This window comes from Lynx canadensis, chromosome E1 (assembly GCF_007474595.2).
Source record: "Lynx canadensis isolate LIC74 chromosome E1, mLynCan4.pri.v2, whole genome shotgun sequence".
NCBI classification, from domain to species: domain Eukaryota; kingdom Metazoa; phylum Chordata; class Mammalia; order Carnivora; family Felidae; genus Lynx; species Lynx canadensis.
The window spans coordinates 10,743,260-10,763,428 of record NC_044316.2 but is presented as its reverse complement, the minus strand read 5'-3'; the positions used below and the strand labels follow the sequence as shown (position 1 = coordinate 10,763,428).

At 45.8% G+C, this 20,169-nt stretch overlaps 1 protein-coding gene across 3 annotated transcripts in view; it reads left to right on the top strand.

Annotated features, from left to right (window-relative positions):
- The window catches only part of PRPSAP2 (phosphoribosyl pyrophosphate synthetase associated protein 2), a 46,050-nt gene that overhangs the window by 24,237 nt on the left and 1,644 nt on the right, over positions 1 to 20,169 (top strand). For all 3 annotated transcript variants that reach the window (XM_030295583.1, XM_030295581.1, XM_030295582.1), the window contains 3 exons: positions 5,344 to 5,492; positions 12,167 to 12,237; positions 17,518 to 17,664. In XM_030295583.1, the coding sequence (XP_030151443.1) occupies positions 5,344 to 5,492; positions 12,167 to 12,237; positions 17,518 to 17,664 (367 nt within the window). The remainder of the gene's footprint in view (positions 1 to 5,343; positions 5,493 to 12,166; positions 12,238 to 17,517; positions 17,665 to 20,169) is intronic.

Below are 20,169 nucleotides of genomic sequence, written 5' to 3'. Positions count from 1 at the left end.
GGTTTACATTTTTTTTAAATGTTTCTTTATTTTTGAGAGAGAGAGTGTGAGCAGGGGTGGGGTGGAGAGAGGGAGACACCACCAGGGCAGAGCCCAACCCGGGGCTTGGACTCACGAACTGTGAGATCATGACCTGAGCTGAAGTTGGATGTGCAACCCACTGAGCCCCCCAGGTGCCCCCTGTGTTTACATTTTTGAGGGGCCGCCACACCATGTCACATTCTCACCAGGAACGTACGAGGATTCCAATCTCTCCACATCCCGACCAACGCTTATTTGCTGTTTCGTTACTGTTCCAGCCATCCTAGTGGGTGTGAAGTGGTGTCTCGTTGTTGTTTTGATTTGTACTTCCCTGGTGATGAATGATGTTGAGCGTCTTTTCATGTGCTTCTTTGGAGAAATGTCTACTCAAGTCATTTGTACTTTTTTTTTTTTTTTTTGAGAGAGAATGAGTATGAGCTAGGGGAGGGGCAGAGGGAGGGAGGGAGGGAGGAAGAGAGAGAGAGAGAATGAATCCTAAGCAGGCTTCATGCTCACTGCAGAGCCTGACGCGGGGCTCCATCCCACGACCCTGGGATCGCTACCTGAGTCAGAATCAAGAGTCAGATGTTGAACCGACAGCCAGCCAGGTGCCCCTTTTTGCACATTTTTTAACTGGGTGGTTTTTCTTTTTGTGGTCGAATTGTAGGAGTCCTTTATATATTCTGGAGACTAGATCCTTATCAGGTACGTGGTTTGTAAATATTTTACCCCATTTTGCAGGTTGTCTTTTTCCGTCTTGATATGGTCCTTTGACGCACAGAAGTTTTTAATTTTATGGAGTCCGGTTTAGCGTTATTGTTACTGCTTTTGCTTCTGGCATCATATCTAAGCAGCCATTGCTAAACCCAGGGCACTAAGTTTTACCCCTGTGATTTCTCCCAATAGTGTAGTTTTAGCTCTTAGGTTTGGGTTGTCGATCGATTTTGAATTAATTTTTGTGTCTGGAGGGAGCCGTAGGTAGGGGTCCAGCTTCTTTCTTTTCCACGTGATTGTCTGGTTGTCTAGCACCATTTGTCAAAAAGACTGTTCTCTCCCCCTTGAATGGCTTTGGCATTCTTGTCAAAATCACTCGGCCATAGATGTTTGTGTGTATTTCTGGACTCTCAGATCTGTTCTGTTGACTGTATGTCAGCACCACACTGTCGTGGTTGCCGTGGCTCTGTAGGAAGAGTCGGACGAAAACACTCACAAGTGGGTCAGAGTGCGAGCACCGCTCCCTGGGAATCCTCTGCTGACACAGGTGGGGAGTGGCCCTGTTACCACTGACTGACGGGGCCCCATCTGACGCCACCTCACGGGAGGGGGAAGGGCACCTCCTTAGTGCCGAGTCGGGGTGGAAGTCCACGTGTCCCTCTGCACTGACACCCGGCGGGGCGCGGGGGTGATGACCTCCCGGTGGGGATGAAAAGTGCCAGCCCCCTACTTGGCCGTCTCTTCAACTACCCCGTTGGCGGGTTTGGGGCTCATCGTTATCGCCTGGCAAGGGAGGCAGTGCAGGCCCCCTGCTTGACCTAAACTCGTGTGGGCGAGTGGCATAGCTGGTTTTGCCTGGGGTGGCCGGGGGTAGAGTTAAAGTTTTCTGACGTGGGAGGCGGTCTCTCTCTTGGTCCTGTGGCTGGAGAGAGCAGGCTTTTGTCTGCGCTTCTTTGGTATGTGCCTCTTGGCATTTTGGGCCGCCCGCCTCTCCAGCTGCGAGTCTGGGATATGGGGTAACGAGACAGAAAGACCAGAGGACTCAGCACCTTGTTATCCCCGCAGTCCCGAGGTCCCCGGCCAGTCCGTGTCTCCTGTACTCTTCAGAGTCTTCTTAGGTTTGTTTCATGTATAACATCCGGGTTTTCAGTTCTGCTCCATGGTGGGGGGCCTTCCATCTCGGCGGAGACCGGAGTAGCAGCAGTGTGTGTCGATCGTTTTTTTCCCACTAAATACCAAAAGAATATGATGAATTTTCATTTGACTCGCCCATATGGATAGGCTTTTGGTAACTTTTACAATACTCAGTTTACATCTGACTTCATGTGTTGATGGGATTTTATCATTGTAATAGCCTTTGGATTCGTTTATTTGGCATTTGTTGGTACAGTTGACACTTGAGCAACACAGGTTTTAGCGGTGCCGACCCCCCTGTGCTTCAGAATCCATGCATAACTTGGACTCCCCCAGGACTCAACTACTGACAGACCGCCGTTGAGTAGAACCTCACTGATAGCGTAACCAGTCAATTAATACAAATTTTGTATGTTACGTGTAGTATACTGTATTCTTACAATAAAGTAAGCTAGAGAAAAGAAAACGTTATTAAGAAAATCATGAGGAAGAGAATACATTTACAGTATTGCACTGTATTTATATAAAAAAAAATTGGCTGTGAGTGGACCCATGCAGTTCAAACCCATATTGTTCAAGGGTGGGCTGTACCACACTGAGTTTGTCATTTACCCATTCAGATGTTTATTGAGAAGCTATTGTGCCGGTCGGATGAGACCGGAGAAGGTGCCCTCAGGGAGCTTAGGTTTAGCGGCAGATGTTTTAGCTGCTATTGTGGACTGAATGTTTGTGTCCCCCCAACATTCGCCTTGAAATCCTCACCCCCACTGTGATGGTTTTAGGAGGGGAGGCCTTTGGGAGGTAATTAGGTCACGAAGGAGGAGCCGTCATGTATGGGCTCAGTGCCCTTAGGAGAAGAGACCAGTGCTGCAGGGGCCGTCTGCTCTCTGCCACGCGAGGGCACAGTGAGAGACAGAGGCCGTGTGCAAACCGGGAAGCAGGCCCTCATCTTGGACCTGTAGCCTCCAGAACCGTGAGAAACACATTTCTGCTGTTTAAGCACCCCCGGTCTGTGGTATCCAGTTACAGCAGCTGGAACTAAGACGTCTGTGTTACCTCACTTGATCTTCTGTAGCTAGGAGGCCAGCGTCTTCCCTCCCTCCCTCCCTCCCTCCCTCTCTCTCCCCCCCTCTCTCTCCCCCTCTCCCTCCCTCCCTCTCTCTTCTCTTCTCTTCTCTCTCTCTCTCTCTCTCTCTCTCTCTCTCTCTCTCTCAGATGAAGAAACACACCCAAGGGGCTGAAGAAGGCGATCCATGGTGATTGAACTGTGTATGTTCACTGGAAAGTAATGGCACCGCTAATCACTTCTCAGGGTGTTTTCCGCAGCAGTGATTATGGGATTTGGGTGTTGGCCAAATATGATTCAGGTGGACTTGCCCTTCCACTCGGTAGATATGTAAGTGCTACTTGGACTTTGAGAAAGAATACCAAAGTTGGAGATGTAACACTGAAGTCAGGACTGACCATAAAGCTAAAGCAATCGTGATTGTGTGTGATTGGGAAAAGATAGAAAAATAGCTGAGTGGAACAGAACAGAGTCCAGAAATACACCTACGCGTATCTCGAATACTGATTTCCAGCAGAGGGGCAGAGGCAATTCTGAATGGAGAAAGGATAGTCCTTTGAACAAATGGTGTGGGAATGACTGGAAATTCATGTGCAAAATCATCAATTCTGAGCCGTGTTTTACATCATATACAAACATCAACTAAAAATGAATCCCATACCTAAATGTAGAACCTAAAACTATAAAGCTCCCAGAGGAAAACATGGGAGAAAAATCTTTGTGACTTTGGTTGGACAAACATTTTTTAAATATGACACTAGAAGTCCGTTTTATAAGAAGAAAGTTGTCACATCATGTGTCATCAAAATTAAAACTACTCTTCCAAAGACTATGAAGAGAATGACAGAAGACACAGACAGAGTGGGAGGAAATATTGGGAAAGCCTGTATCTGATAAAGAATTTGTATTTAGAATGTGTAAAGAATTCCCAAAACTTAGGGAACTAACAACCCAACTAAAAAATTGGCAAAAGATAAACAGACCCTTTACCCCAAAGTATATATTCAATTGGCAGGTAAGCACGTGAAAATGTTCAGCACCATTTGTTATGAGGCCAGTCCAAACTGAGGCCACGGTGAGGCACCTGTACGCGCCGTTAGCGTGGGTGGTAGTTGAAGTGACTGACCACACTGAGTGGCAGAACTTGGAGGCACTGGAACCCTCGTGCGCAGTTCGTGGGAATGTAAACTGGTATAACCACTTTGGAAAAGAGTTCGTTGTTGTTGTGTTTTTAATTTTTTAATGTTTTTTATTTTTTAAGGGGGAGAGAGAGAGAGACAGAGACAGAGACAGCACAACGTGGGGAGGGACAGAGAGAGAGAGAGGGAGACAGAATCCGAAGCAGGCTCCAGGCTCTGAGCTGTCAGCACAGAGCCGACGCGGGGCTTGAACCCATGAACCGTGAGATCATGATCTGAGCTGAAGTTGGACGCTTAACCGACTGAGCCACCCAGGTGCCTCACGGTTGTTTCTTTAGAGAGCTAAATACATGCCTGTCCTATGATCCAGCCATTCTACGCCTAGGTATTTACCCTGGAGAAAAGAAAACATAAGTCCATGCAGAGATTTGTACATGAATATTCAAAGCAGTTTTGTAATGGTTCAGAACTGGAAACAATGCAGAAGTTCAAGTGAATGGACAAACTGTGATAGACCCAAACAACAGATTGTGGCAGTGTAAAGGGGTGACTTTGGTGTCCCATGTAAAATGGATGGATCTCCAACATGTTTTCCTTAGTGAACGAAGAAAGACAAAAAAAAAAAAAAAAAATGATACTCTGATTCTACTTACAGAATTCTAGAAAAGGCAAAACTATGCTGACAGAGAACAAACTATTGGTTTGCCTGGTGCCGGAAGGAGAAATTACAAAGGGGCACCAGGACGTGTCTGGCAGTGAGAGATTTTCCTGGTCTTCGTTGTGCTGATGGTTGCACGGATGTGTACGCACATCAGAGCCTATGAGATTGTACAGTGTAAACGTGTATATTTTATGGTGTCTTCGTTCTGTCTCAGTACAATTTAAAAATCGACGCTTACTGCTTTTCTGAGGCTGTAACGCACCTTGTCTCCTGTGGTTGGTTCTCACTATGAAGTGCGTGGCCGGGTGGATTAGCAATTAAAAGCCGGGAGGCTGAGGCTTCCCGGAGTCACTGCTGTAGGCTCCCTAGTGGGCCGAGCACAGAGCAGGCTGGCCGCTGCCCATCGCTGCCCCGGCCAGAGGGACACGCTCGTCACGTGGGGACTCCACACTTTGTCCTGCATCCTAACACTTGCAGGTCACCTTCTTTCTCTTTTCACGAATTCTTTCGGAAACCGCATCTGATTTATGTTGTCTTCTGTTTCTCCCGCGAACGCTGGAGAAGGGGGGCTGCGTGATTTCTGAACTGTGTCTACTGCTCTCCCTCAGGGCACAGTCTTTTGCGGAGCGCCTGCGACTGGGAATTGCGGTGATTCACGGGGAAGCGCAGGACGCCGAGTCCGACTTGGTGGATGGACGGCATTCCCCGCCCATGGTCAGGAGTGTGGCTGCCATCCACCCCAGCCTGGAGATCCCCAGTAAGTGCGCTGGCCCCTCTTTGTCACTTCCCGCTTTGGTTTTAAGGCTGACTGAATTTGTCGTTTTTCAGCTGTGAACTGCCTCTTCTCTGTTTTTTCTTTAAGTTGGCAAAAATGACTAATACTTTTCCTGGCCTGGCCTGGTTGTCACAAGTGCATTTCAGAGAGCCCTGTGGACTGTAGAGCCTTCTAGAAGCAGTCGGTGTGATCACAGCAAGAACTAGGAAAAGACTCCGTTCTGGCACTTCAGGGAATTTCATTCATTCAGTAATAAATCCTAGAGAAGGGTTTAACATAAGCAGAAAACTTTGTATGTGCAGGTTATTCACTATAGTGTTATTTTGAATGCAGAATATTGGAAAAGTCTAAACGGCTTAGCAGAGGGTAGAGCTTGAATTATGCTGTATCAGCACAGCTAATTATGCAGCCTGTTGACATAATTAAGACTGTCTGGACACAAGAGAAAAATCTGGAACATATGGGAATGGGCAGAACATGAGAGGGTATACCTGTGTTTGTGTGAGGCCCGGGAGGGAATATGGAAGATGAAAATACTGGTGACAGGGTGGTAGGGTTATGTGTGAATTTGCTTTTGTTTCTAAGAAACTTCCTTCGTGCTTTATTAACATCTTCTTGATTAAAAAAATACTGCCTTTGTTTGAGTCTGATGGGGAGGAAAAACTTATCCTCTGCCCTCTTTAGGTTCAGGCTTTGGGGCCTGCAATAAAACTCACAAAAGAAGGCACCTGGGTGGCTCATTTGGTTAAGTGTCTGGCTCTCGGTTTCGGCTCAGGTCATGATCTCACGGTTTGTGAGTTCGAGCCCCGTGTCCAGCTCTGTGCTGACAGTGTGGAGCCTTCTTAGGATCCTCTGTCTCCCTCTCTTTCTGCCCTCCCCCACACTTGCTCGCACACACTGTCTCTCTCAAATAAATAAGTAAACATTAAAAAAAACTCACAAAAGATAGATTAGTGCGAGAAAAGACAGGGTTTAGGATTGGGGGCCTCTATACCATTTTAACAGGGGAAGCGGAAGCTAGAAAACAGGTGACTTTTAGGAGAGATGAGCGGCTCCTCAGCACGGATGGCAGTAGGATAGCTTTGTGACAGTGTCTGTTGAGGTGTGGTGCTGACCTCTAGTCTCCATGGTAGGTCAGTCCTTCCTGGTTGTTCTTGGAGTGGATTTCTGACACGGGCATTCTTTTGAATGGGCATTCTTTTGGGGGGCTCTGCTTTTAGGCAGTAGTGGATGTCAGGAGCCCCAGTGCCTTCGGCTCAAGGGATAAGCCCTTCCCCTGAGCGTGGGGGAAAGCACGTTCCTGTTCAGTTTGGCAGTCACGTGGGCTCCATTCCGGAACACATCCCGCAGTCTTTAGACGAATCAGCTCCTTTTAACTTCTGGGTCTTAGCTTTAAATGTGGCCTTAGCTAGTGGTTTCTGGACTGCAGAAATGGAGCTGCTGGTTGCCCGTCTGCAAACCAGGGAATGGGGGGCGCCTGGGTGGCTCAGTCGGTTAAGCGTCCGACTCTGGCTCAGGTCATGATCTCGTGGTCCTTGTGTTCGAGTCCCATGTTGGGGTCTGTGCTGACGGCTCAGAGCCTGGAACCTGCTTTGGATTCTGTGTCTCCCTCTCTCTCTGCCCCGTTCCCGCACATGCTCTGTCTCTCTCTCTCTCTCTCTCTCTCTCTCTCTCTCTCTCTCAAAAATAAATAAACATTAAAAAAATTTCTTTTTTAATTAAAAAAAAAAATGAAAACCAGGGAATGGGACTCTCTGACGTTTCCTCCATCTGTTTATTTGCTCTCTCTGTTTCAGCTCATTTCATTCACGATTTTAATTATAACATTTCTGTGCTTATGTTTTAACCCAGGTGGTGAACGCTGGAAGATTTGGGGGGGATTATAATTGAGAAGTTGAATTTCGCAGCTCCTACGTGTTGCACTTTGCTTTTGCACACTTGATGGCCTGACCTTCTCTGTGTAATACTTGTTAAAGTTAATAGCAAATAGATACATGACAGCAAAAGAAAGCATTGTTCCTGTGGCATCTGACGCATCTATTTTGAGATTTTGATTGTATCACAAGATTTTGATATTTAGTGTTAGATTTAAAAAATTAGTTTGTGGGGCCCCTGGGTGGCTCAGTCGGTTAAGCATCCAACTCTTGCTCTCAGCTCAGGTTTTGATCTCAAGGTCGTGAGTTCAAGCCCCGCTTTAGGCTCCGTACTGGGTGTGGAGCCTACAAAAAAAATAAAAAAAAATAATAAAATGTTAGTTTGTACATTCTGGTTTCTTAAACGTGAAAAACACCAACTAAAACAGAAAACAGTTCTTTTCCAGAGTGTGTACACGTTATAGAAATATTCCAAACATTCTGTTGTAAAGGAAGAAAATAATCATCAATGCTACATCCAGAGACCCATTTCTCTTTTCATGGGTCTCTTCTCAGGTTTTCCTTACTTGTGTTAAGGAGATGCGGTGCATCCTGGGCACAGAACGCGTGCCTCCCTCCATAACGTACCTTCGCCCACGTGATTAAAAACTTGCGTAAACAGCATTTTTAATGGCTGTTGAATATCCCATCTTAAAGATGTGGCTTAGGGGCGCCTGGGTGGCGCAGTCAGTTAAACGTCCGGACTTCAGCCAGGTCACGATCTCACGGTCTGGGAGTTCGAGCCCCGCGTCAGGCTCTGGGCTGATGGCTCAGAGCCTGGAGCCTGTTTCCAATTCTGTGTCTCCCTCTCTCTCTGCCCCTCCCCGTTCATGCTCTGTCTCTCTCTGTCGCAAAAATAAATAAACGTTGAAAAAAAAATTTTTTTTAAAAAATAAAAAATAAAAATAAAAAAAAAAAATAAAAAAAAAAAAAAGATGTGGCTTAAACCTAAGCCTGAGCAGGGTCTGGCTGGTACTTGTTCTCGCCTGCTCCTTGCCAGTAGAATGTTGCAGTGCGCATATGTGGGTAAAAACTTCTGCACTTGGGTTTATTTCATTGTAAGTTTCTAAAAGTGAGATTAAGGAGGCCCAAGCTGAGACTGTTCGTATGGCTCTTTGTTGGGTTGATTCCCTAAAGGCTACACCGCTGTGCTCTTTCCCTGGTACTGGCGTCAGGTGCCTGGGAAAAGTGTAGAAAATGTAAAAAAAAAAAAAAAAAAAAAAAAGTCACTTCAGTTTTGGGATTTGTCTTGCTCTGTTGGGTTTTGCATTTCTGTCGTACCCCGCTGCCCCCCGCCCGCCCTGCCACCTAGGATCACACATTGCGTTGAATTGTCATACGCCCTTAGCCACCCTTTTATTTTTTTATTTATTTATTTTTTTTCAACGTTTATTTATTTTTGGGACAGAGAGAGACAGAGCATGAATGGGGGAGGGGCAGAGAGAGAGGGAGACACAGAATCGGAAACAGGCTCCAGGCTCTGAGCCATCAGCCCAGAGCCCGATGCGGGGCTCGAACTCACGGACCGCGAGATCGTGACCTGGCTGAAGTCGGACGCTTAACCGACTGCGCCACCCAGGCGCCCCTAGCCACCCTTTTAATCCACAGCGGTGATTTCCAACCAGGGGGTGCCATTGGATTTTGTCCCATTGAGGACATCTGGAGGTGTCTGCAGACATTTTTGGAGGTCACAAGTGAGGGGGCTGCTCCTGGCATCTAGTGAGAAGAAGCCAAGGACACTGTAAAGGTCCTGTGACACACAGGACAGCCCCCACAACAAAGAATTATCTAACCCAAAACGTCAGTGGTGCCGAGGTGGAGCAGCCCTGATCTGGAGCACTCCTACTTTTTCCTTCAGTGACGCTGACCTTTCTGCAAAAATTGAGTGAAAGTCACATAACCTAGAATCAGCCATTTTCGAAGGTACACAGTTCACTGGCGTTTCGTACGTCTGCAGCGTGGTGCAACCACCATTTCTCCCTGGTTTCGAACACCTCATCCCCCCAGAAGAACACCCCTACCCATTAAATTATCACTCCCATGCCCCCTTTCTGTTGCTATGAATTTGCCTGTTCTGGACATTTCATAGAAACGGAATCAACGTCTTTGACGTTCATCCGAGTCATTGCGCGTACTGGGACTTGATTCCTTTCCGTGGCCGGATGCTTTTCCGTTGTGTGTGGATATGGCACAGCTTGCTTGTCATTCCCCCACTGGTGGGCACTGGAGTTGCATCTGCCTTTGGCTCTAAGGCTGTGACGTTCATTCGTGTGCCTGCTTCCCACAGACCTAGGATTTCATTTCTCCAGGGTTAGAATTGCTGGGTCTCGTCGTAACTTTATGTTTAACTTTCTCAGGAGCCCTCGAACTGTTTTCCACAACAGCTGTGCCATTTTACATTCCTCCCAGCCATATACAAAGGTTCTGATTTCTCCATATCCTTCCCAACACTTATTTCCTGATTTTTAAAGATGTTTATTTATTTTTTTTGAGAGAGAGTGAGCAGGGGAGGGGCAGGGGAAGAGAGAGAATCCCCAGCAGGCTCTGCGCTGTCAGCCCCACCGATGTGGGGCTCCCTCTCAGGAACTGTGAGATCATGACCTGAGCCGAAATCAAGAGTCAGATGCTTAACCGACTGGAGCCACCCAGGTGCCTCTCCTGATTTCTTTTATAATAGTCTCCCTAGCAGGTTGAAGTGGTACTTTGTTGTAGTTTTGACCCGCATTTCTCTAATGGCTAATGATGTTTCATGTGCTTGTCCACTTACATATCTTCTTTGGAGAAGTGTCTATTCAGATGTTTTGCTTATTTTTAAAATTGGTTTGTTTGCCTTTTTATTGTTGAGTTGTAAGAGTTCTTTATATACTCTAGACACTAGACTAGCGTGACTGTGAGATCGTGACCTAAGCCGAAAGAGTCGGACGCTTAATTGACCGAGCCACCCAGGTGCCCCACTTATATGTGGCATCTAAAGAAAAAGCTCAACTGATAGAAACAGACAATAGAATGTTAGTTGCCAGGGCCTGGGGTGGTGGAGGAAATGGGGAGATGTTGGTCAAAGGGTACACACTTGCAGTTATAAGTTCACCAAATTCTGGGGATCTAGTGTACAACATGATAACTGTAAATTAATAATACTGTATTATATACATGAAAACTTAAAAGTTACTGAGAGAGTAGTTCTTAATGTTTCTCACTACACACACACACAAATTGTAATCATGTGAAGTGATGGATGTGTTAATTAATCTTACTGTGGTAATCATTTTGCCGTGTGGATGTGTATCAAATCGTTATGTCGTACACCTTGAACTTAACAACTAGTTCTTTGTCAGAGACATCTCAGTAAAGCTGGGGGGAAAATGGATTGGCTATAAATGTTTATTTCTTGACTCAGTTCTTTTCCTTGATCTATATCCTCATCCTTATGCTAGTACCACGTATGATTAATACAGCTTTGGGGGCGCCTGGGTGGTGCAGTCGGTTAAGCGTCCGACTTCAGCCAGGTCACGATCTTGCGGTCCGTGAGTTCGAGCCCCGCGTCGGGCTCTGGGCTGATGGCTCAGAGCCTGGAGCCTGTTTCCGATTCTGTGTCTCCCTCTCTCTCTGCCCCTCGCCCGTTCATGCTCTGTCTCTCTCTGTCCCAAAAATAAATAAACGTTGAAAAAAAAATTAAAAAAAAAATACAGCTTTGTAATAAGTTCTGAAATAGGGAAGTGTGAGTCCTCCACCTTGATTCTTTCTTTTTTGAGGTTCTGGATATTTGGGGTCCCTTGTATTTCCATATTTCAGGAATTTATGGTCAGTTCATTTCTGTCAGAAAAGCATTTGGGATTCTGATAAGGATTGTATTGAATCTCTAGGTCACTGGGAGCATTGCCATCTTAACAGTACTAATACTTACATCCATGCACATGGGCTGTTTTTCCATTTATGTATATTTTCTTTAATTTCTTTGAGCAGTGTTTTAATTTTTTCTTTTTCTTTTTTTTTTTTTAATTTTTGAGAGAGAGACAGAGTGTGAGCTGGGGGAGGGGCAGAGAGAAAGGGAGACACAGAATCTGAAGCAGGCTCCAGGCTTTCAGCTGTCAGGCTCTGAGCCAGTGTCAGATGCTTAACCAGCTGAGCCACCCAGACGCTCCTGAGCAGTGTTTTAATAGTTTTTAGTGTACAAGTGTTTCACCTATTTGGTTAAATTTATTCCTAGGTATTTTATTCTTTTAGATGCTTTTATAAATGGAGTTGTTTTCTTAATTTCTTCTTTAGATTGTTCATTGCTGGCATGTAGAAACAACTGATTTTTGTGTGTTACCTTACAACATTTGCTGCATTGGTGTATTAGCTTTTGTAGTTCCTTGTGGATTCTTTGGTATTTCTTATATATGGGATCAAGTCACTTGCTGATACAAATAGTGTTACTTCTTACTTTCCAATCTGGATGCCTTTTATTTATTTATTTTTTTCTTGCCTAATTGCCCTGGCTAGCACCTCCTGTACAATGTCGAATAGCAGTGGAGAGGATGGGCATCCTTGTCTTGTTCCGGATGTTAGGGGAGAATTTTCAATCTTTCATTAAGCATGATGTCAGCTGTGAATTTTTCACAGTTGCCCTTTATCAGGTTGAGGAAGTTTCCATCTGTTGCTAGTTTCTTGAGTTTTTTTATCATGAGACATTAACTTCTTAGAGGCTGTATCGTACGTTTTAATATAGAAACTTTTGTGTGTGTGTTTTCTTCTGACCAGTGCTAATTCCTAAAGAAAAGCCCCCAATCACAGTTGTTGGCGATGTGGGAGGAAGGATCGCCATCATTGTGGTATGTCGACCTCTTTTATTATTCATTGTTGTATTTTGCCATTGTTACTCTGCTGAATTATTTGCTAATTATGTGGGGATAGCGGTATGGCCAGTTAAGTCTCATTTAAGTTGGTACCTGGGCTAAATGTTTACTTTGGTCCAAAAATTGAAAATTGTTACTAGTTTACTAAGAAATTATAACTCCTTAGTCAACTAAAATATTGTGCAGCTGATGTTCATAACATGGGAAATTGTTTTGTGCTGAAAGCGTCTGAAATTGATTACGACTGTTTAAAACACACATTCTCTTGCACTTCATAAAACTAGCGCACGAAAGGAGTGTCTTTAATGCCTGTATAGTTACAAGAGGAATAAAATGAACACGTGGGTCCCCCATTACTCAGCTTGGAATCAGAACATTGTCCTGTCCCCCTGAAGCCACCTCTGGGCTTTGCCCTGGTCTCCCCCTCCTCTGTTCCCCCCAGAGGTTGTCAGCAGCCTGAAAGTCGTCATTCGTACCCTTACTTGCCATTGCAGTCTGCCATGAGTGCGTGTGTGCGAAACACTAGGTTGTTTTCGTTTGCAGGTTTTTCATGTTTATATAATGAAGTCTTTGTGTACTTTGCGACTTTTTGTTCAACGCTGTTTTGAGATTCTTCTGTGTAGTTAACATGTGGTTGCACGTTAACATTTCTTCATTGCTGTGTGCCCGTTCCATGGTACAGCCAACACTCACCTTACTGATCTGTTCTCCAGGCATTGAACATACAGTTTTTCTTTCTTTTTTTTTAATGTTTATTTATTTGTTATTATTTAAAAATTTTTTATTTATTTTTGAGAGAGAGAGCACAGGGGAGGGGCAGAGAAAGAGGGAGACGCAGAATCTGAAGCAGGCTCCAGGCTCTGAGCTGTCAGCACAGAGCCCAACGTGGGGCTCGAACTCGCAAGCTGTGAGAGATGACCTGAGCTGAAGTCGGACGCTTAACCAACTGAGCCACCCAGGCGCCTTTATGTATTATTTTTTTAATGTTTATTTATTTTTGAGAGAGAGTGAGAGCGCGCATGCGCGTGAGCTGGGGAGGGGACAGAGAGAGGGAGGGAGACGCAGAATCTGAAGCAGGCTCGAGGCTCTGAGCTGTCAGCACAGAGCCCAATGCGGGGCTCAAACTCACGAACTGTGAGATGATGACCTGAGCTGAAATTGGATGTTTAACTGACTTAGCTACCCAGCGGCCCTTGATTGTTTATTTTTGAGAGAGAGCGAGTGAGCAAGAGCAGGGAAGGGGCAGAGAGAGGGAAACAGAAGATCCGAAGCAGGCTGTGCACTCGAACTCACAAACCATGAGACCATGACCTGAGCCGAAGTCAGACGCTTAACTGACCGAGCCACCCAGGCTCCCCTGAACGTAAAGTTTTTCTGTTTCCAAATAATACTGTTTTGAACAGTGTTGCGTCTCTTTTCTGGTGCATACACGTTAGACTTCCTCGGTGCCTGGGAGTGGGGCTGGGGGTCTAAGGCACACACATTCCCAACTTCACTGGCTGGTGCCAACTTGTTCCCAAAGTGGCTGCGCCAATTAACCAGGGCTCCCTGGTGTTTATAGTTTTGTTTGTACTTTTTCTGAATCAGAAAATCTCCGATGTCACCCTATAGGGTAATAATAGCTGTGCCCGTTAATTTATTCCTTAATCAGCAAAATCTATAGCAACAAGATGCTGTGAATTCAGTAAAGCCTTTGCCCCCTTTCTGCTGCAGCTACATTTAAGAAAAAAACACTTTTTTTAATGTTTATTTTTGAGAGAGAGAGACAGAGACAGAGAGAACGCGCGCTCACTAGTGGGGGAGGGGTAGAGAGAGAGGGAGACAACAGAATCCGAAGCAGGCTTCAGGCTCTGAGCTGTCCGCACAGCCTGACATGGGGCTCGAACCCGCCAATCTCGAGATCGTGACCTGAACTGAAGTTGGACGCTGAACCGACTGAGCCACCCAGGTACCCCACAACTTTTTTTTTTTAAAGTAATTATTGATTCATAGGAAGTAGCTCCCCCCAGATTATACAGACACATCTTGTGTCCTCTTTATCCAGCTTCCTCCTCCTTGCTTAACTGTACCACAATCTGGAAATTCAGATCACCACCACTCATAGAGCTGCTTCTGATATTGCCGGTGTTGCATACGTGCATATGGACGTGGAGCTTTGTGTAACCACCACTGCAATCCAGATATGGAACTGTTCCATCACCACGAAGCTCCTTTGTGCCACTCCTTTATGGCCACACCCCCTTTCTGCCCACCTGATCACTAACTTGTGGCCGTGTCTAGTCTGCCCTCTTTTTTACTTAAAATTTTTTTTTTTAGTGTTTATTTTGGAGAGAGAGGGAGAGACAGAGCGTGAATGGGGGAGGGGCAGAGAGAGAGGGAGACACAGAATCCCAAGCAGGCTCCAGGTTCTGAGTTGTCAGCACAGAGCCAGATTCAGGGCTTGAACTCATGAACCACGAGATCATGACCTGAGCTGAAGTCGAATGCTTCACCGACTGAGCCATTCAGGCGCCCGTGTCCTCTGTCTTTATAACGGTTATTTCAAGAAAGTCATATAAGTGGAATATATAGTAGGTAGCCCTTTAAGATTGATTTTTTTTTCACTTAGCACGTCTCCCTGGAGATCCATCAAGTTGTTATGTATATTAATATTTGCTTTTAGTGCTGAGCAGTATTCCATGTAGATTGGTACCCCAGTTGAACCACTCACTGATTAAAGGACACTTGGATTGTTTCTAGCTCTCTGCTATTAGATATTAAATTGCTCTGTGCTTTTGTGTATGGGTTTTTGTGTGAACAGAGTTTTCCTTTTTGTGGGATAAATGACCAAAAGTGCAATTGGTGGGTTGCATGGTAATTGCAAATACAATTTTATAAGAACCTGTCAAGCTCTATTTCAGAGAGGCTGTACAATTTTACCAGCAGCACTTTTAAGAAAAAAAAAATTTATCTTGAGAGACACAGAGACAGCGCAAGTCGGGGAGGGACAGAGAAAGAGAGGGAGAGAGAGAGAATCCCAAGCAGGCTCCACACTGCCAGGGCAGAGCCTGATGCGGGGCTTGAATTCATGAAGCGAAGAGACCATGACCTAAGCCAAAACCAAGTTGGACACTTAACCGACTGAGCCACCCAGGCGCCCTTACCAGTAGCACTTTTAAAGTAATATGTACTGGGGGCGCCTGGGTGGCTCAGTCGGTTAAGCGTCCGACTTCAGCTCAGGTCATGATCCCACGGTTGGCGAGTTCGAACCCCGCGTCGGGCTCTGTGCTGACAGCTCAGAGCCTGGAGTCTCTTCAGATTCTGTGTCTTTCTCTCTCTCTCTGCCCCTCCCCCTCCCTCCCTCCCTCCCTCTCTCTCTCTCTCTCTCTCTCTCTCTCTGTCTCTCTCTCTGTCTCTGTGTCTCAAAAATAAATAAACATTAAAAACAAAGTTATATGTATTGGGGCGCCTAGGTGGCTCAGTCAGTTGAGCATCAGACTTCAGCTCAGGTCACGATCTCACGGTTCATGGGTTCGAACCCCACATTGGCTCCATGCTGACAGTTCAGAGCCTGAAGCCTGCTTTGGATTCTGTGTCTCCCTCTCTCTTTGCCTCTCCCCAACTCATGCTGTCTCTTTCTCTCAAAAATAAACAGAAAAAAAATATAAAGTATTTTTTTCTTTGATCATAGTAATATCAGTGTACATTTGAAAAGAATATATATAAGGCAAGGACGTTATATATATATGTATACATACACACACACATATACATACATACATGAATATTTATTCAACTCTAGACAATGCTTAATACCGTAATGGGGTTCAAATAACTTTGGTAGCCTGGGTGTGATGAGGAAAGACTCTATTTTCCACCTCCTGTGTCTCTCTCCTGTGTGTCTCCTTTATTACTCACACAGATGTGTGGAGGTTTTTGTCTACAACACCAGCTGGGTGCCCTACAATTTAACTCGGTTCTGACACTGTCTACTCAGAGCTAGGGTCTGAGCCCCAGGGGTTAAGGGTCAGTCCCCCAAGACTGCTCCCACCCTACTTCAGTTGCCCCAGGTTACCCACAGCTTCTGTACAATATGACTAGAAATTGGAGGTTCCCATGACCCCGTTCCCAGGTTGGATTCATTTGCTAGAGCAGCTCATGGAACTCCGGGAAACACATTTACCAGTTTATTAAAGGATGTTGTAAAGGATACAGATGAAGAGATCTGCATAGGGCGAGGTCTGGGAGGGTCCAGAGCACAAAATCTCCCATCCCTGTGAAGTTGGGGGCACGTCCCCGTCCCAGTATGTGGATGTTTTCACCAGTCTAGAAGCTCTCCACACCTTGTACTGTGGGGATTTTTATGGAGGGTTCATCACAGAGGCATGATGGATCATTAGCTCTGTTTCCAGCCCCTCTCCTCTCTGGAGGATGGGTGGGGGAGCTGGAAATTCCAAGCTTCTCCTCATGGCGTGGTCTTTCTGGTGACCAGCCCCCATTTGGGAGCCCACCGAGACTTCCCTCCTTAGAATAAAAGATGCTCCTAGTATTCTTACCACGTACGAATTTACAAGGGTTTTAGGAGCCCTGTGTCAGGGATGGAGTCAAAGACAAATACTAGAATAAGACATGTTCCTAGTATCCTTATCACATAGGAATTTACAAGAGTTTTAGGAGCTCTGTGCCAGGAACCCGGGGCGGAGGCCAATATTTTCTATCCTGTCATACTGGGAATATGTGGTCGATAGAAGGGAAACCATTGGATTGCATATTTTGTTAAAATAATAACTATTAGTGTTTTTCCCATTATAAAAACGTATGTAAAAAGCATATTTGCCATATGCCCAGCAGAGAAAATTTGGAAACTGAAGAAAACTAACAGGAAAAGAGGAGAGGTCTACCTAGAGTCAGAAGCCTTTCCTGACAGCTTTATTCATTTCAAAAACCAAAAACCCTTCAGTGAACATTTCTGGAGCTCCTGCAGGGTGAGGGCACAGTCCTAGGCACAGTAAGGGATGACACAGAGAGGGAGGCCCCAGGGAGCCTTGGGTGTGGCCAAGATGCCACCTGTAGATGACAGGCACCTGGCAGAGGAGCCTTGCAGCAAAAAGCCAGCAGGGAATGTGGTGGCATCACAGCCACTTAGACTCACAGTGTGACCTTACTGTCGGGGTGTTACATGCAGCAACAGATTTGCTAGAGTAGAATTGGACCCTTTCTTTTTCCTGGCTTTGCGCACGTGTTCATGTGCCTTCCACTCGCTCTGTGATTGGACAGGACGACATCATCGATGATGTTGACAGCTTCCTCGCTGCAGCAGAGACCCTGAAGGAAAGAGGCGCATACAAGATCTTTGTGATGGCGACTCACGGCTTGTTATCCTCGGATGCTCCGCGGCTGATCGAAGAGTCCGCCATTGACGAGGTAACAGCCGCCGTCGTGGGCACTGCTGCCCTGGCACTCCTGTGCCCCCTCGGTCCGGGTTATAGACAGCGGGTGAAGGAGGAGTTCTTTTGTGGTTACGAATGGACTGAAAATGTGGGTTATGTTTGCATTTCGTGGGCTGTAAGCCTCTCTCTGCCTTTTGCCCCTGGTAATAGTTCAGAGTCTTCCTAATTCTCACAAATGGTGCGTGTGGTGCACAGTGCTGTGCCCACCCTCCCTCGCTCGAGCTCCATCACAGCCCCGCAGGGTCCCCGTTGACACCACTTTCAGAGAGCATCAGAAAGGGTGAGTGACTTTTTAAGGTCACACAGCCAGTAGGCTGAGCATTTGTGATCAGACCTTAACTTGCCTGACTGCAGAGCCCCGCTCTGTCGCTGGTGCAGACACCTGTGGGGGGAGATTGGGGGAGACAGGCAAACGGGGCACATTTCCCAGTTGCACGCGGCTGCCTTGAGGCTGAAGCCAGGCCATTCGGGTTTACTCACCTCGCTCCGTCCACCCCCCTGGGTCCGCTGGCTTGTGTGCTTTGACGGCATACGTCACATTTTCATTGTGTCTTAAGAAATGGAAGTGTTTTGCCGTGTATGTTCCTGGGTATTGAATCGTACATTGGCCAGAATTGTAAGATTGGTTAAATCTTACATTGGATTTACTTTTCCGAGTTCCGCTTTTTGACTCTTCGGCAGCAGATTTCCTTGAGCTTGGCCCTGTGTTTATGGGTCCAAGGTGCCTTCACACAGACAGGCCAGGCTCACGTGGCTCAGGTCAGATCCAGCCTCCTACTCAGCTGGACAGACATATAAGGGACCAAGAATGATGCTACAAGCATTCAGGGCTGGAGAATCAATATGGAATTCACATGTTAAGTAGGCTAGGAAGACTTCAGGCCCACAGCGGCTCTCACTGGTCTGTCCGTGTGGTTCTCATGGGTGCTATTTGCGGGCAGAGCAAGCCAGAGGCCTGTGGGGGAGCTGCTGGAGAGCCACGCCTCCCAGAGCCCACTGGACTTCAGAGGAGGCGTAAAAGTAGTGGAAGCTGTGATTTCACGTGAATGGTGTAGAAAGTTCTGTGTTTGATACCAGTTGGTAGATTTTTTTTGTGGGGCGGGACCTGTTCTGTCTTGTACAAGCTGTGATGCTTACATTCCTCTTCATGTTTCCATTTTTGCCTCAGTTGCTAGAAATATGAAATACAAAATGATGAGTCACAATAATTGCATGAGGCTAGGTTTTCCTGTCCCTGGTGCTGGTTCTGAATAATTCCTGGTGGTTATATCTGTTTCAACAATCTCATTGTGTACATGCGTCTTTATTATAAGTTGTCATGAAGCTCGTTTTGGAAGCAAGGAATGTATATTATAAATATGATCTAAAAATTATTCCCATCCCCCCCCCCTTTTGTTTAAATTTAAAGTGTATCTATTTTGAGAGAGAGAGGGAAAGAGAGAATCTCAAGCAGGCTCCGCACCGTCAGCACTGAGCCCCAGGTGCCCCAAATCCCCTGTTTGTTATTGTTGTTGTTGTTGTTGTTTGTTTTTTTAAGAAAGCTGAGTATTTTAATATTTTTTCCATTTGTAGCTGTTGGAAAGTGCCTGTTTATCTTTTTTTGATCTTTATCAAATCTTAACTTTAAGAAACAACTTTATTGAGATATAATTCACATACCGTACAGTTCACCCATTTAGAGTATAAAATTCAGTGGTTTTAGTATATCCACAGAATTTTATAGCCATCATTCTCATTCGCTCCCCCCCCCCCAAAAAAAACCCTGTTCTCATTAGCAGCACCCCCCCTCGTTTCCACTCAGCCATAGGCATCTAGTAATCTGCTTTCTGACTCTATAGGTTTACTTAATTGGGACATTTCACATACATGAATTGTGTGATGTGTGACCTTTTGCGTCTGGCTTCTTTCAATGAAGATACTGTTGTGAAAGTTCATCTTTGCCGTAGTAGAGTATCAGTACTTCCTTTTTATTTGTTGTTGAATATTTCATTGAATGGATATACCACATTTTGTTTTTTCATTCATAACTTTAAGGAAATTTGGGTTGCTTCCACTTTTTGACTGTTGTAAATAATACTGCTATAGGGGTGCCCGGCTGGCTCAGTCAGTAGAGCATAGCACTCTTTATCTTACGGGTTGTGAGTTCAAGCCCCACGTTGGGCATGGAGCCTACTTAAAAAAATACTGTTGCAAACATTTGTGTACAAGTTTTTTTGTTCTTTTTTAAAATGTTTATTTATTTTTGAGAGAGAGCACAAGTTGGGGAGGGGCACAGAGAGAAGGGGACAGAGGCCAAAGTGGGCTCTGTGCTGTCAGCAGAGAGCCCGATGTGGCTTGAACCTGTGAACTGCAGGACCATGACCTGAGCCGAGGTTGGACGCTTAACCAACCGAGCCACCCAGGGGCTCCTTGTGTACAAGTTTCTGAACGAAGATTGGTTTTCATTTCTCTTGGGTCTTATGGCAACTCTGTGTTTAAC